The sequence below is a fragment of the Balaenoptera borealis genome, assembly GCF_965194805.1.
Source record: "Balaenoptera borealis genome assembly, chromosome: 14".
Lineage (NCBI taxonomy): Eukaryota > Metazoa > Chordata > Mammalia > Artiodactyla > Balaenopteridae > Balaenoptera > Balaenoptera borealis.
In genome coordinates, this window is record NC_138875.1 from 61,125,936 (window position 1) to 61,140,982 (window position 15,047).

The following is a 15,047-nucleotide window of genomic DNA, read 5'->3' on the forward strand; positions in this document are numbered from 1 at the left end:
GTAACATTTCATATACTCATTCATCCCTAGGTGGACATGTAGTTGCTTCCAGTCTTTTACCATTACAAATAATAGTATGATGAATAACCTCGTATAGATAGTCAGTTCTGTTTAATATTGCTAAATGTTGTCAAATTCTCCTTCCAAAGGGGTTTATCGTTTGCATTCCCACCAGTGAGGCACATCTCTTCATCTCCACTGGTATCACCCTAGACCAAGCCTCCAGCAGATTTTGACTGGACTTGGGAACACTGTATTTTGATGGATTTTGAACTTCTTCCACTCTCCTTCAGAAACTCCAACTCCTTTAAAACACATTTTATTGGATTTTTCCATCTCTTATCCGTCCTTTTGCCTGTTATCTTTGTATCCTCAGTCACTTCCCCCTCATTTATTAATAGCTTCAGTACCTGAATCAACGTCTCACTTCCACCACTAGACCCACTGCCCCTTTCGACAGTTCCAGTGTGCGCATTGAAGATCTACCCTGGCTTTTTGTTCCTAGGCCTCCTTAGTGATGATGGTTTTTTAAATCCACCCCACTGTCAGTTACCCAACCCATAGGTCAGTGCTTAATTCCCCTCTTTCCTCATATCCGACATCCAATTCAAACCAAACGATCCTCTATTGCACTTTTAAAATATGACGTGTGAGAGGCACATTTTAAAGATGTAATAGGGGAGCAATCAAACAAGATAGGGCAGAAGACCAAGAAAGAGAAAAACATGGGTTGAAGGAAACAATAGCTTTAACCAGGAGTTAAGGATGGTTGTAGGATGATAACTGTTCTTTCATAAGATGGTCAGTCAGGTGCAGCCATAGAGGAGACACAGGAGAAGCTGAGGAGACTGCTTTCATCATGCTCCCAGGTCTCAGGGAGGGGTCACTGCGTGCCACGCAGGGCCACAGGGGAAGCACCAGGTTTTGGTCAAGTGGGAAAGATAGGAGCGGAGGAAAGTGCTGGCAGTCTTCGTTTGGGATTTCTGCAGGAAAGGCAGGGTGGGGCAGAGCAAGCAGTGTAGAAGTGGCTAGTCTGAATAATTTTAGTGGACTCTTAAGCTGTAGGGGTGGTCCCTAGTTGTCTGGTACATGGCTGCAGGATGGTGAAGGCAGAGGAATATATTGCCTCCTGGGGTGTACTGGCCAGAGAGAGGAGGTCTGGCTCTGCATTGGTTAGTTTGCTGGATCCAAGAATTGCCTACCCCAGGAGGGGCAGGCTCTCTCCCACCAGAAAGGCTTTTTCTGTATTATACAGGAGATTTAAAGCATCAACGATTCAGAGACCTAGGAGACAACTAGCCTGACCAAAGCAAGAAGTGAGGGTTCTGAGGGGCTTATCTCTGAGAAGAAACTGAGTTCCATAGGATATCAAGCATGTACTTGAGAAGCAGAATGACTTTTTAAGATATGCTGAAAGTTTATGTATGGTCCTCAAGAAAAGAAAATTCCAAGCATAGAAATTCCAAGAAAAAACAAAAGTTCAAAAGAAAATATTAGTCCATAAAGGAATTAAATATAGCAGTTCGTTTTCTATTATGAAAATTTTCACACATACACAGAAGTGGAGAGAATAGCATGATGATTCCTATATACCTGTCACCTACTTCAGCAGTTGTCAAGAATATGCCATCTTTGTTTCATCTATCCTTTTTCATTCCTTTCTCTTTCTTTGTGTGAACGTGTTTAAAAAGCAGGTAACATTGTGGTAACCTAAATGGGAGGAGAGTCCAAAAGGAAGGGGATATCCGTATGTGTATGGCTGATTCATTTTGTTGTGCAGTGGAGGCTAACACAACATTGTAAAACAACCATACTCCAATAAAAATTAATTTTAAAAAAAAAGCAAGTTAGAAACAGTAAATAATTTTTACTCCTGCATTTTTCAATATCAATCTCTGAATACAGACACTTGCCTTTTTAATCATAATGCCTTATGACACCTAACAAAATTAACAATAATTTCTTTGTTTAATCTAAAATTCAGTTCATGATCACGTTTCTTCTGATTTCTCAAAAGTGTGTGTATAATTGATTTGTTCAAGTGGATCCAGACAAGGTCCTTGTGTTATATCTGGTTGCTGCGTCTGAGTCCTCCTTTAATCCAGACTGGCCCCCTCTTTTTTTTCTCATGCCATTTGACATACTGAAGAAACAGTATCAGTTTTCCTGTAGAATATCCCACATTCAGGATTTGACTGCTTCCTTGAGATACCATTTAACTTGTTCCTTTCTCCATATTTCCAGTAATTTGGAGCTAATTATGAAAGTTTGGTTAGATTCAGGTTTAATCATTTTTTGCCAAGAAGACCTCATAGGTAATGCTATATGAAAGGTAGCACGGTTTTCAATATTGTATGGAGTTCAAAGAAAAGTTCATTTCATCTTGAAATTAGAAATATTTTCCTTTGGTAGTGTGACATTGGACAAGGAAATTCTATCACAGTATCTGTTCTGCAGTCAGCATTGTTCATGGGGTCATGTGAAGGTAGCTGCTGTTTGCTGGTTTTCAACGTTCAGAATCAGTGTTTAATAAGACAAGAAGATTTCATTATGCATAGGCAAGAGAATGTGTAATAGTTATAAAATTTGTTGATGTCACAGGAGAAATTGGGTAGGGAAAGTGGAAATGGCAACAGTATCCTTATCTGCAAATGAGGGAATTAAGCAATGTGGAATAAAAGTGAGAAGTTTAAGTGTATTTAAGATTACAGAAAAAACAAATTATAGTATTAGAATAATATAATTATTAGAAATATGGGAGAGAGATGGGGTTAGTATAAATGAACTTAATCTTCATTTTTCATGTAAGAAGATTAATAGGCAATGTCTAAGGTTGTTTTTACTGCTACTTATAAATTAATCATTTTTACTTAAATTCTTGTAGCAGTAACCACCAGAGAAACTTAGAACAGACTTCAAAAGTAGCTGTGTATGGGGAGTGCAATTGCGGGTGGGAGGAGTGGGATGGGGGTGGGAGGAGGGGAAAGGAATGCTCTTTTCATTGTAAGCTCCTCTGGACTCTGTTGTTGCTGTCTAACCAGCACACTAAAAGAAAGGAGTAACTCTTTTTCCCCTTAGTCTTTTTTTTTTTAATTTTCGGCTCAAGGGATACTTGTGTTTGTTTTTTTAAATTAATTAATTAATTTATTTATTTTTGGCTGTGTTGGGTCTTCGTTTCTGTGCGTGGGCTTTCTCTAGTTGTGGCAGGCGGGGGCCACTCTTCATCGCAGTGCGCGGGCCTCTCACTCTCGCGGCCTCTCTTGTTGCGGAGCATAGGCTCCAGGCGCGCAGGCTCAGTAGCCGTGGCTCATGGGCCCAGCTGCTCCGCAGCATGTGGGATCCTCCCAGACCAGCGCTCGAACCCGTGTCCCCTGCATTGGCAGGCGGATTCTCAACCACTGCACCACCAGGGAAGCCCTCCCCTTAGTCTTAATTTCTACCCTTAAAATGTGGTTTCATTGAGTAAACTCTAACTTGACATATCCTTAGTTTTCAAGTGTATGATGAAACAGGTCAGATTTATAAAAGAATTAAGCACAGATTTTAAAACCCCTTCGTATTTAGTTGTTGTAGACCAAGAACACGATAGTCATGAATTCTGGCTCACTGAAAGAAGTCGCATCGGGATTCTGGGCACTTGAAGGATTTGAGATGCTTGCCTTTTCAGTTGTTGCCATTTGTTTCCTGGTTTTTGGCCTCCCAGGCTGTCATGTGCAGAGCCAATTTCTTGAAAAATTTTAGTATAATTATTATGTAAATTTTGGTAGTGAAACAATGTCACAAAGGAACAAACTTTCTCAAGAAAATGATCATGAAGAGAAATGAGAGCTCCCAAAATAAACTTTATAGTCAACTAAACAAAAGCTCCCTAACAACGATGATAAACTTCGGGGTAGTGGTGAGATGCTTCCCAGAAAGGTTTTACTAACTGGTTTAAATTATGGGTGGTTAGTAACTACAACCAGAAAGTGATCCATTTTACATAGTGAAAATGGACAACTAAAGAATTTCCACAAAATTGAAAAGGTTACTTTTCCTGAGCAGGATAACTCCCACACTTCATTCCAAGAGCAAATTCCGTGGTTCACCACGCTTGAAAGAATGCAGAATCTGAAGAGTGCTTTAGTGTGGAAATAGAAGCAGAATCCGCTTGCCTAGGAGAACCTCTAGTGATGACCTCTGGACAAGAGCCTGATTAAAAAGAGAAGATAGATAAAAATTTTATGATGATGCCATGGAAACATATTACCTAGGAACTGTTTACTTCATGCTTCCTGGTTTTAATGCAGTGTATTGAGATTTAAATGAAAAATGCTTTTGGCCTAAGTTTGTTAAATGCACAAAACTCCAAAAAAGTTTTTTTCTTTTTTTTTTTTTTTTTTTAATGTAATGGAATCCCTGGACATGAGCACTGAAGTTTTTTCAAAGCCTCAGTAGATGTTGAGTTTAGCTCTTCTAACAGTTGGACTCAGTTCTTCACCCTTTCCTCTCTAATTACGAGTTTTTATTCATTATAGAGTCTGGCAGAAGAATATATTATGTATGTTTGCATAAAATAAGTATTCTAAGTATTATTTGCTTTTCAGTGGCACTTAAAGATTATTTCTAGAATGTGATTATTAGAGCAGTGGACACAAAATCAGGCTGAATCATAATCTTGTCTCTAATCCTAGATTGTATAACATTGGACAAATTATTTAACTTATCTCGGCCTTTTTCCTTTTATGAATAAAGGAGTCTGATTTGACCATTGAATCCATGATTCTCTCACAAAATCTAAATCATAAAAGTTCAGGTATATTGAAAGATATTACAAATGGTATGCACAACCTTGTTATCCTCAGCTCTTGCCTTGTTCCTTAAACTAACAAAATGTGGAACACACATGAGATAGTTTTTCCTTTTCCCTAAATTTATAAAGTACAGGAATTTATAAATTTGGTATAACTTTTCAAACTTTTAATCTGAGGAAAAAGAAAAACTTCATATTAGACCTAATAGTTGCTAAACAAAAATGAAACATAATTTAGCTTTTAAAAGTGAAATGTTCACAAAAGGAAATCCAGAGGGTTCTGTTTCAGTTATTATTGCTAGTAAGCAACCTACCCCAAAACATAGTGGTTTAAAACAGTAGTAATCATTTAGTTAGCTCACAAACCTGCATTTTGGGTGAGGTTCTTTGGGGTACCTCCTTTCTGCTCCACACAATGTCAACCGGGACAGCTCGAAGACTGGGGCTCATTAAACATTTCCACAGCTCTCTCCTTTATAGAAAAACTCCTTGAAAAGTTTTCTATAGTGACTAATTCTCTTCTGCTATTTTCTCTTTTAAAAATAATTTTTTAAAATAATTCATTTTGAAACAACTTCAAATGTAGAGAAAATTTGCCAGAAGGGTAAAAAGACTCCCCAGTTATTAACATTTTATTGCATTTGCTCCGTTGCTTGGTACCTCTGGCTCTCGCCCTCTCCCTCCCCCCCACCCGCCCAACACAGACACACACTTGCACACTCATGGGCACACACTCCCATGAGACTCTTTTTTTGAAACTTTAGAAAGCAAGCTTTACACATGATGTCCCATCACTATTAAGCAACCTTGATCTCCTGGGCACATTGGTGTCTGCCAGATTTTTCCATATTAAAGTCGCCGTTAACCCCTTTGTAATTGATCAGTATTTTGTAGAGTTTTCCAAGAGTACATCAGTATGTTCCTCATCCAACCTCTACCCACCAGCCTTAGCATCCAGTGACGACTCCCATCTGATCAAACACCTCTATGATGATTGCCAAATGGTGCTTTACTCTTTCCTTCATTTCGTCTACATTTATCCTTTGGCACTCTGCTAAAAGGAAGAGCTTTCCCTTCTCCTCCATTTTTTTATTCTTTTATTTATAATATAAGGACTCATCAATACCTATTTTATTCATAGGGTGGTAATCCATTACTATCACTATTTATTTTAATGTTAAAATTGTCAGTTTGGCCAGTGGGAGCCCCTTCAGGTTGCCTCCTGTGTTGTTTTGACATGTTCCATCATTCATTGATCACTTCCTTACTTTCTGGTTCAGAAAGGTGTTCCAGGGTCATTTCAGACGTTCCCTAACCCAGCCCTGGGGTCAGTCTTTCCCCCAAGGAGCTCTGTTCCTCTTAGCCAAAGACAGGTATTTAGAAAACAAGATCTGGGCACTTGGTGTGCTCAGTGCTACTAGGGTGTCATTGCCTCTAGGCCCTCTCAGCAAAAAACCTAGGAAGGTATCTATGTACAGTGTTAGAAGACACCTGATTTTAATATGTTGGAGCTTGGATTGCAAGGCAGTACCTAAGAATATCTCATGACATTTCAATCAGTGAGAAAAAGAAATTTTATTCTCTTTGCCTTCCTCGCCACCCCCACCCCCCAGGTATGTGTAATCCTCGCAACTACAGTGACACGCCTCCAACTTCAAAGAGCACAGTGGAGGAGCTTCATGAACCCATCCCTTCTCTCTTCCGGGCACTCACAGAAGGAGACACTCAGTTGAACTGGAACATTGTTTCCTTCCCTGTTGCAGAAGAACTTTCACATCATGAGAATCTTGTTTCATTTTTAGAAACCGTGAACCAGCCACACCACCAAAATGTGTCTGTTCCCAGCAATAATGTTCATGCACCTTATTCCAGTGACAAAGGTAACTGCCAAAGTTGGTTTTTTCTCTCTTGCCCCCCTCACTTTCTGTGTGGTCTGTGAAGCCTATATTAACATTATCTTTTAGAGTAGCTTTTTGGTTTTGCGTGTGTATAGTCTTACGTAAGTTCTGGACTTTAATAACCCCAATCCCTGAGTAAACAAGGAGTTGTTCTCAAAACCCCTTCAGACTTTCGGCGATAGAAGTTCTGTTGGAAAATAGATAACCAGGGTCTAATTTTGATATTTATTTGCATTATGCTTTCATTGTTCTTTTCATGAGATAGCAACAAGGCTGCTTACCTTATGCAGAATTGTTCATCGTCAGGTAACATCCAGAGTGTCCTAGAAGGTAAGATTTCTATAATAGCATTAGTGCCACGAATGATGCCAGGTCATCAGCTGAATATGTTAATGAGCAAGTTGGTATTACATTCACCTCATTTCCAGGTGTAGCCTTACCCCAGGCAGTGCTCTGCAAATGAGTGCTGTTGGTCAGAAGGGAAACTGAATGAGAGAGTGACGTGTACAACTTGGAGAAGCATGTTAAAGAACATTTATTAGTGAGCACAGGTCATACCTTAACTTTGGAATGTAAAAAAGACATGTAATTTTCATAAAGTCTGTGATGTTTTCAAATTAAAGGCTCCACACAATTTCACTGTGGCAGAATAAGACAATTTTGAATATTGCAGTTATTTCTTAAAATATGAGATGAGTTATATATAAACAGTATAATTTGTGCTTTTTTATTTGGCTTTTTTGTTGTGCCCTCCATTACAACCCTGTCTATAAAGTCGTATGAACTTTGGCCATCAATAGTAAAAGCAAAACAGCTTTTGTTAATGAAGAGTAAGAATCCTTATTTCCTCTCAGGTTAAAGTACTTTATAAGACAAATTATAAATCTTGGGAAACATCAGAAATGTACCGAAATGTGTTTGCTACCACTTTCCCATTATTAAAATGTAAATAATCAACATGCTAGATATTAAATAATTCATAAATTTTTCTCAAAGGTTATTCAAATTCATGAACCAATAAGCAGGAAGCTAATTCCTGGGAACACCACCCAGGATAATTTCTAATAGCTCATGCTGAATTGTGCCACATTGCTAATCACATTACATCATTTGAATTACTTTATTGTAAATTCTCAGTATAAATTTAGAACAGTGTTTTTCAAACTTGTTTTAGCTGAAGAATTCTCTCCTTATGGAAATCTTATCAGAAATGCCCAGATCAAAGTCTGAAATCTGAGGAAGTGGTGAAGGAAGCCCTTTGTGTCTGAGCTGGAGTAGGAAACTCCCTTCTCAATGTGATTAACAGATGTGATCTTTTTTCCCACACCTCACCTGTTGTCCTGGGCAGACTAGCAGCAAGAGAGCTAAGATAAATAACTGTTAATAATATTCAGCTAAGTGTTAAAGCCTTTCCTGCTTTTCCTATTTATTGTGCTAAAATCTTAATCTTTTATTTTTCAGAACACATGTGTACTGTGGTTTATTTTGATGACTGCATGTCCATACATCAGTGTAAAATATCCTGCGAGTCCATGGGGGCATCCAAATATCGCTGGTTCCATAACGCCTGCTGTGAGTGCATTGGTCCAGAGTGTATCGACTATGGTAGTAAAACTGTCAAATGTATGAACTGCATGTTTTAAAGAAGGAAATGGTATGCACACCAAAGCAATTTAGTCAAGGGTATGAAAAGCTATTCAGTGATGTCTACTGGTTGCATCTGAATGCCAGCAGGTTAGGAAGATGTGAAGAGTTTGGGTTGAGTTACTTCTGAAGTATGACAAATCCGGGATTGTGTTAAATTATGATTATAACTGCTCTTATTGATCTTACTGCCCGCTGCTAGCGATAAGCCCTTTCTTCTAAACACATGTACAGCTTTGATCACGTGAGAAGCAAGTGCATAGAGAACACCTTGAGAGAGGAGAGGTTTCTAACACAAAGCCTGGTGTCATTTTTTTGTCACATTCCAGAAGCCTTTTGTGTCGAAGGTTTACAGCATGTTAACATAAGTTATGATTTCTTCATTGTACTACTCCTAGGACACTGAGTTTTTAGAGTTGTTTGCCATTTTTCACTGTGCCTGGTATTATTTACCTGTTCTATAAGTAGTGTAGATATTCAAATATATTACCCTGTGTTCTCACCAAAAAATCACCATAAAAAGCTTAATTTCAAACCTCTTTATGTTGGTTTTAGAAGGTAAACGCTTACTGTTTTTACACTTTAAACCTCTTCCATAGCCGAATCCACCCTGCGCTACACATACCGACAAAGCTGTAGGGGAAGTTTCTCCTCCTCCTCCATCCCCAGCCCAAAGTACTGCTGTAGGTAATGATGAAGCATCTTTACCAAGAATTGCAGGGCACACCTATGAGGCTTTGTGAAATACACTGCTAGGGTAAATAGGAAGGGAGAGCTTTCCTCTGACTTAAGGTACCAGCTTAAAGAGCTCCAGGAATGGGAAACCACTGCCAACCGGCCTCCAGGGAAATTTTATGGAAATGGCAGGGCTCTGCTAGCTGGACAGTGAGGATGGGCCTGCTCAGCCCTAGCGCCACGTTCTCCAGTGGACGGGTGGTTGGAGAGGATAAAGCAGAGAATTCCAGATATGAACGGGGAGGGTTGAAAATGCCCGGTATTCTAATGGAAGCAAACTTAAAACTACTTACATTCATTATGTTGTTATTCTGTAATCTTTCCTTTAGGTTTGTATATGGATCAGGTGTTCTTGTCAAACAAGGGTTATCACACAGTAGGAGGTTAAGACTGTGAACTGCCGCCCACCCCCGCAAAATTCCCTGTTCAAGATGACATTAACTCTAAACACACTTCAGAACATTTGGGCAGCTTTTTATATAATGTTTCAATGAAGATAAGTTTAAATAGTATGTGCCCTTCGTGGTAATAAAATCTCCATCTTCAAGCATGAACCTGCAACGTACATATTTATATTCAGAGACTCTTAGCTTTACAAAATTATTAATTTCTCAAATAGTACGTATTTGAATTCTAAGTAACTTTTTAGGAATACCTCTTTGTATATCTAAATACTGTAGTATATAAAAATAGATAATGCTCTTTGTATTCATTATCTGGACAATGGTTAGTTACAAGATCATATGTAATATTACGATTAACTATCGTAAAATGTAAAGACTTGATACCTTTTCTGCTCTTTCAGATAACTCTAGTGAACACTCAAGGTACTTTAGCCTTTTAAAAAGTTGAAATTTAGCTCATGGATATATTTTTTGGATGGGAAAACATTGGGATGTCCTTTTCTTACTTTTACCTAGAATGCCTTTTTTTACGAGTGCCTTGAAAACAAACATTAGCTCCCTTTCTTCATTAATACCTATAAAACTGAAGGTTTTCTTGAATTTAAGAGAAAATTTTGAGAAATCTGCAGCCAGCTGCTTCATTTCAACTTTGCTGTTTTTCAGAGTCATTTATACTTAGGAATAGAGGAATGCTTTTGTGTTTATTGACAACATACTTAATGTTTCCATAAATATGTCAACAGACTTTTTTAAACTGCATTTATCTTCCTTTTTAGGTGTTCATTATTAAATTTTAAAATGTAATATCTCTCATTGGGAGAATAATTTCTTGAACCATGTTATGTTTTAACTGATTTTTCTTTCCTCTATTTCTCCAAATAGAAATTATCCCTAAATATAATGGTAAGTTGTATATTCAAATTTTACTTAACTTTTTGGCTTATGAAGGGGTTAAAAGAAAGTGTTCACCTAAACGATTCCATTTCCAATTCTATAATGTACTTCAGGTTTTGAATAAAAAAAAAAAAAAAAAGAAAGAAAAGTATAACATTTGGGAAACTGATAGGCCCACTAAAATTTAGACCTTCTATTACCATTCCAAGCACAGTTCACTTCTATACTGAAGCTCTGATTAAAAAAAAAAAAAAATTAATCAAAAGTTAGGTTACCTTTGTTTATAACTGGATCCAAAACATTAAATCTTAAATCTGTAGGTATTATAAAAGCCATATACAAAAGGTTCTTTCCTCTAGTAAGACATGTCCTTGCTTGTTGGTTTTCCTGTCTCCCCCATAACATCTAATTATTACTGAAACTGTACTCATAACAGTGGCACCAAATCAAATGATAATTCAAATGCAATGTCTTTGTTTACAGAGATGCTATAAAAGAGAGGCCTTCATTTAGAAATACGATTTCTAAAGTTTCAGAAAACAAAATTGATAAAATGTTAGAATATTTGAATAACTATTTATAAATCAGAATAACATCAAAACGGAGAAAAGAAACTAAGACTTCTGAAAAATGAGGTAAATATAAATAAGCCACATATTTAAAGTTTGTTTTTAATGAAATCTTCGTTGAAGATTTTTTAATCTATTCTGCATTCCCAAGACTTTATTGTATTTTACATGATCTATAACATATAAAATTATGTGTTTTTTTCTTTGGTTGTTCCTATAAACAAAAAAGTATTTTAATAAAAAATTAAAATGAGTGTGCCATGTTTTTGTTAGCTTCAGCATAACAAACCAAAATAAGTTTGCTGTTTCTGCCTAGTGAGGTGATTGTTCAAGGGATCAGCCGAGGCACGCCTCCTCTCTGGACGTCCCCACAGAGTCTGCTGAAACAAAGAATCTTTCACAGTTTGCTCTCTGCTTTTTCATGGGCTTTATTCCAATATGGGGAAACCTTTGAAATGAAATACGTACCTTCTCCTTGCTTGCTCTGTGGGCCTTGTGATGCCAGCCAGCCTCACGAGAACTTCCTGGTGGTGGAAGGAGTCACTGAGAGAACAAGGTGGGAAGAGACTCCTGGCCCTTCCGCACTGACTCTCAAAGGGCAGTGTTACTGGAATTGAGAGCCCTCAGCTGTACACTTGTGAAATCAGTGTTATTTCACAGAATCACGTTTTGACAGCCTAGTGGAGGGGGAATCTGGAGAGGGGAAAATTCGAGGGGACAGGTTACCCGCCTGAGTGACTTCAGGGATGATGGACCTGAGGGGTAGATTAGTTTCAAGAACGATAGTTCATTTGATTCGGAAAGATGTTCTTTCCGAATGGCAGGCAGTCGTGTGGAGCCGAGGGGAGAGAGGGTCAGAGTTGGGGGTGGAGGGTGTCTCTGAGCTTGAGGAGTCAGCAGGGGCCAGACCGCGGGCAGGCTGGTGCCCATGCCCGTCAGCTCCACCCCCGGCGTTTTAGTCCATGGAGCCGGTGGGCACGCCCGCAGCCTGTGGCTTAGGAGTTACGGCTTTGAGCCCTTAGAGATTTTTCCTAACCAACAGAAAATAAATTCATTTTACATCTTTTTATTTTGAAGTCTGTGCTGGAAGGATGGAGGCAGCAACAGCTGCAAGGTCTGGCTTGTGAGATGAGAACCCTCAGTGCAGAAGCAAAGACAGAAGAGACCTCTGCCCTCCCACGGGCGTGCTGTGACTCGCAGAAGGAAGCTGGAAAAGTGCAGAAATGCCCTCATTTGACTGAAGGTAGCACGAAAGTTAGACACAGTCACCACTGCAGTATCTTTACAGCAGAAAGGATTATATTTCCTGCCCTCTCCACTTACTGCTTCACACTGAAGTCGGGGTGAGCCTCCTAGACCACGTGTGTGGTCATTACCCGCCCGACCCCAGGTCCTGCCCCAGGCGGATAGCAAGGCCTCTGTGCTCCTTTGCCTCAGAGGGTTGAGGTGCCCAGTAGGAGGTAGGCACGCAGACAACCTGCTTTTGTTTTCCAGAAGCCTCACCTGCTCCCGGGATTCTGCTGGGGGAAGGGGAGAGAGTGAGCACCTTGGCAGCCTGAGAGTGAAGAGAAGGCCTTGGAAGAGGCCTGGACCTCCCTGGCCGCGGGGCTGTGCCAGCCTCCACTCGCCCTGGACGAGGCTGGAGCCCTGGGCAGGCCCGCAGCTCACACAGGGGGCCGGGTTCCTGAGCCTGCAGGTGCCTCTTTCTTGAGGTTTCAGCTTAGGAATGTGAGCAGCCCAGCCCTGGTTGTCCAGGGCACCCACACTGGCCCCTAGGGCTCTGTGAGATGCAGGACAGGTGACAGCCTCTCAGGCAGACATTGGATGCGCTGCGGCTCAGAGTCAGACTTTGATTTAAAGAAGTAAGGAGACGCGACACATGGTGCCCCGGGTTTATGGCCTCTCAGCCGCAGCCCCGGCAGCCTCGCTGCTCACACTACCTTCTCTCCTTCCTCCAACCGCCCACCCCCACCGCTGGCAGCACACCAGGTTCACTCCACCCTCAGGTTTTGCAGGAGCTGTTTCCTCTGCTGTGCCAGCTCTTTGTGCAGATTTCGGTTCCTTGTTCTGACGCAGGTCTCAGCTCAGATACCATCTCCACCACCATTTCTAAAGCAGCAGCCCCTGCCCCCCATCCTGTTCCAGTTTTTTAATAGGCTGTGACCCCGCAAAGTGTCTACCAGCCTCTTGTTAATCATCTCTTCTCCTCAACTAGCGTTGGAAGCCCATGAGGGAGGGGCCTTATTTCTCTGTTCATTGCCGCCCTAAACACAGTCCCCTGTGCCCTGGAGGGCAGCACAGACTGTGTTATGGATGAATGAACTCAGCAGATCCTATCAGATTTCTGCTTGAAATGGTGGCTCCCCGCTGGGCTCAGATGAAGGCCCAGCTCCTCAGCAGGCTCTCAGGCCCGCAGTCGGGTCCCACTCGCCCCACCAGGCCCACCTCAGGCCTCCTCATCTCACCCCGAAACAACAGAAGATCTGCGTGCTAAAACATTTAAATACCTGCAATTTTTCATTCGAGGCCTGGCAATTAATATTCTTTACTTGCCTGACATGGTAAAAGTTCTTACTAATGTAATTTAGTAAATCAGTCAAGAAATAGTCCTTTAGCCAAAGTATGAAAAGAACTTTTCTGAAAGCCGATTTGACTCTCAAGCACATGATATATTTTCTGAGGATAAAAAGATGTGCTTTGAGTTGTAATAAAGGGCATTATAAACATTCATCAACAAGGACTTATTCCTCAGTTGCTGCATGTCTGTTATTTTAAGCTTATTCATAATTCACAAAAGGGTAATGCAGTAATAATTTGTTATAATTTTTAATTTCCTGTATCCAGATAGATAGTAGGTGCTAAATATGGGCAGCCAAAAAATTTAAGAACTTTGTTAGATCCAATATTTTGGCTGCAGGGAACTCAGGAAAACAGGTTATTTATTTTTACGTCCTTGGTGTCAAGTACAAGCACCTATGTTGAATGTTCCTTCTGAGTCTGAGCTTGTATTCCCTGCCTTTGGACAAAGTTCAGGATCATGCTCTATATTTCTCTTAACGATTTTAGGTTTGCCTCTTGTTTAAGTGGCCTTTCCCCCTGGATTGTATCTGGAGATCTTCTTCCAGATACTGCTAGTAGATTCTTCAGGTTTGGGGTTTTTTTAAGAAAATAAATTGGGGTATTGGTAATTAAACTTTTGAAACTCATGCCTATGGGTATTTGGGGAATAAAGCACGTACTGGTAGAATCGATGGCTGAGCTGGTCTGGGGCACAGACCCTTGCTGACAGGAAGCGGCGGCGTTTCTGAGTGTTTTCGCCGAGGACTTTATTCTGAGGGCCCCTCAGCGTGTGTGTGAGTCGGACGGTCAAGGACGTCTGCAGTCAGTAAGGCAGCGGTGATACCACAGGTGGTTATAGTAGCCAAAGATTTTGCCAGAGGAGCGTTCCAATGTGTTTGATTCCAGCGGTTGAACTTTTTACGTCTAGTTCACTCGTGGTGGCCCATTTCCACCTTCGTTTTGTCCTTTCGGAGGAAAAGCTTGTGTGCATTCCCAGGAGACCTGGGTTGCTGGGGAGATTTTCGTTTGCTTCTGCAGCTGCTCCAGGGGGCTACCGACCGAGAAACCCTAGAACTATGTATGATATTCTACAATGTGCTTAAAACAGTAAAAGTTTATGTTCACACTTGCTTGTACACAAAATATCTGGAAGGATTCACAGGAAGGTGAAAACCTTGGCTGCCTCTGGGTGGGCAAACGAGAGGCTGAAGGACAGCATGGGAAGGAGACCCTGTCATCACCTGAACTGTGAGCCATGAGCATGAGTTACCTTTTCAAAAAATACATAACTAAAACTTCAGTTTCAAAAAAGACATGAACAGAAGTATTTTTCCTTAAAAAATCAATTTTGTAACACCCCAAACCTGGGTCCCTCTCAGTGACTAGCTACCCAGTCTCTGGTAAACATGCTAACATATGACGGAGACAAAATTGTGTGCCACGGGGAGTCTTGATAGTAACTGAAAACCCCCAAACTGTTAAACTGTTGATCTAGTCACATTTTTGACGGACGGACAATGACATATATTCAGTTCTCAAATTCTAATAAATT

General features: G+C 40.4%; 1 protein-coding gene across 3 annotated transcripts in view; it reads left to right on the forward strand.

The window, feature by feature from the left end:
• TWSG1 (twisted gastrulation BMP signaling modulator 1) overlaps positions 1 to 12,179 on the forward strand; it is a 33,893-nt gene extending 21,714 nt beyond the window's left edge. For 2 of the 3 annotated variants that reach the window (XM_082355073.1, XM_082355074.1), the window contains exons 4-5: positions 6,406 to 6,672; positions 8,152 to 11,189. In XM_082355073.1, the coding sequence (XP_082211199.1) occupies positions 6,406 to 6,672; positions 8,152 to 8,333 (449 nt within the window). In that variant the 3' untranslated portion in view covers positions 8,334 to 11,189. Of the gene's footprint in view, positions 1 to 6,405; positions 6,673 to 8,151; positions 11,190 to 11,252; positions 11,493 to 12,013 lie in introns of those variants that run through there. The other variant, XR_014234352.1, reaches the window with a different exon arrangement.
• Positions 12,180 to 15,047: the final 2,868 nt, after the last annotated feature.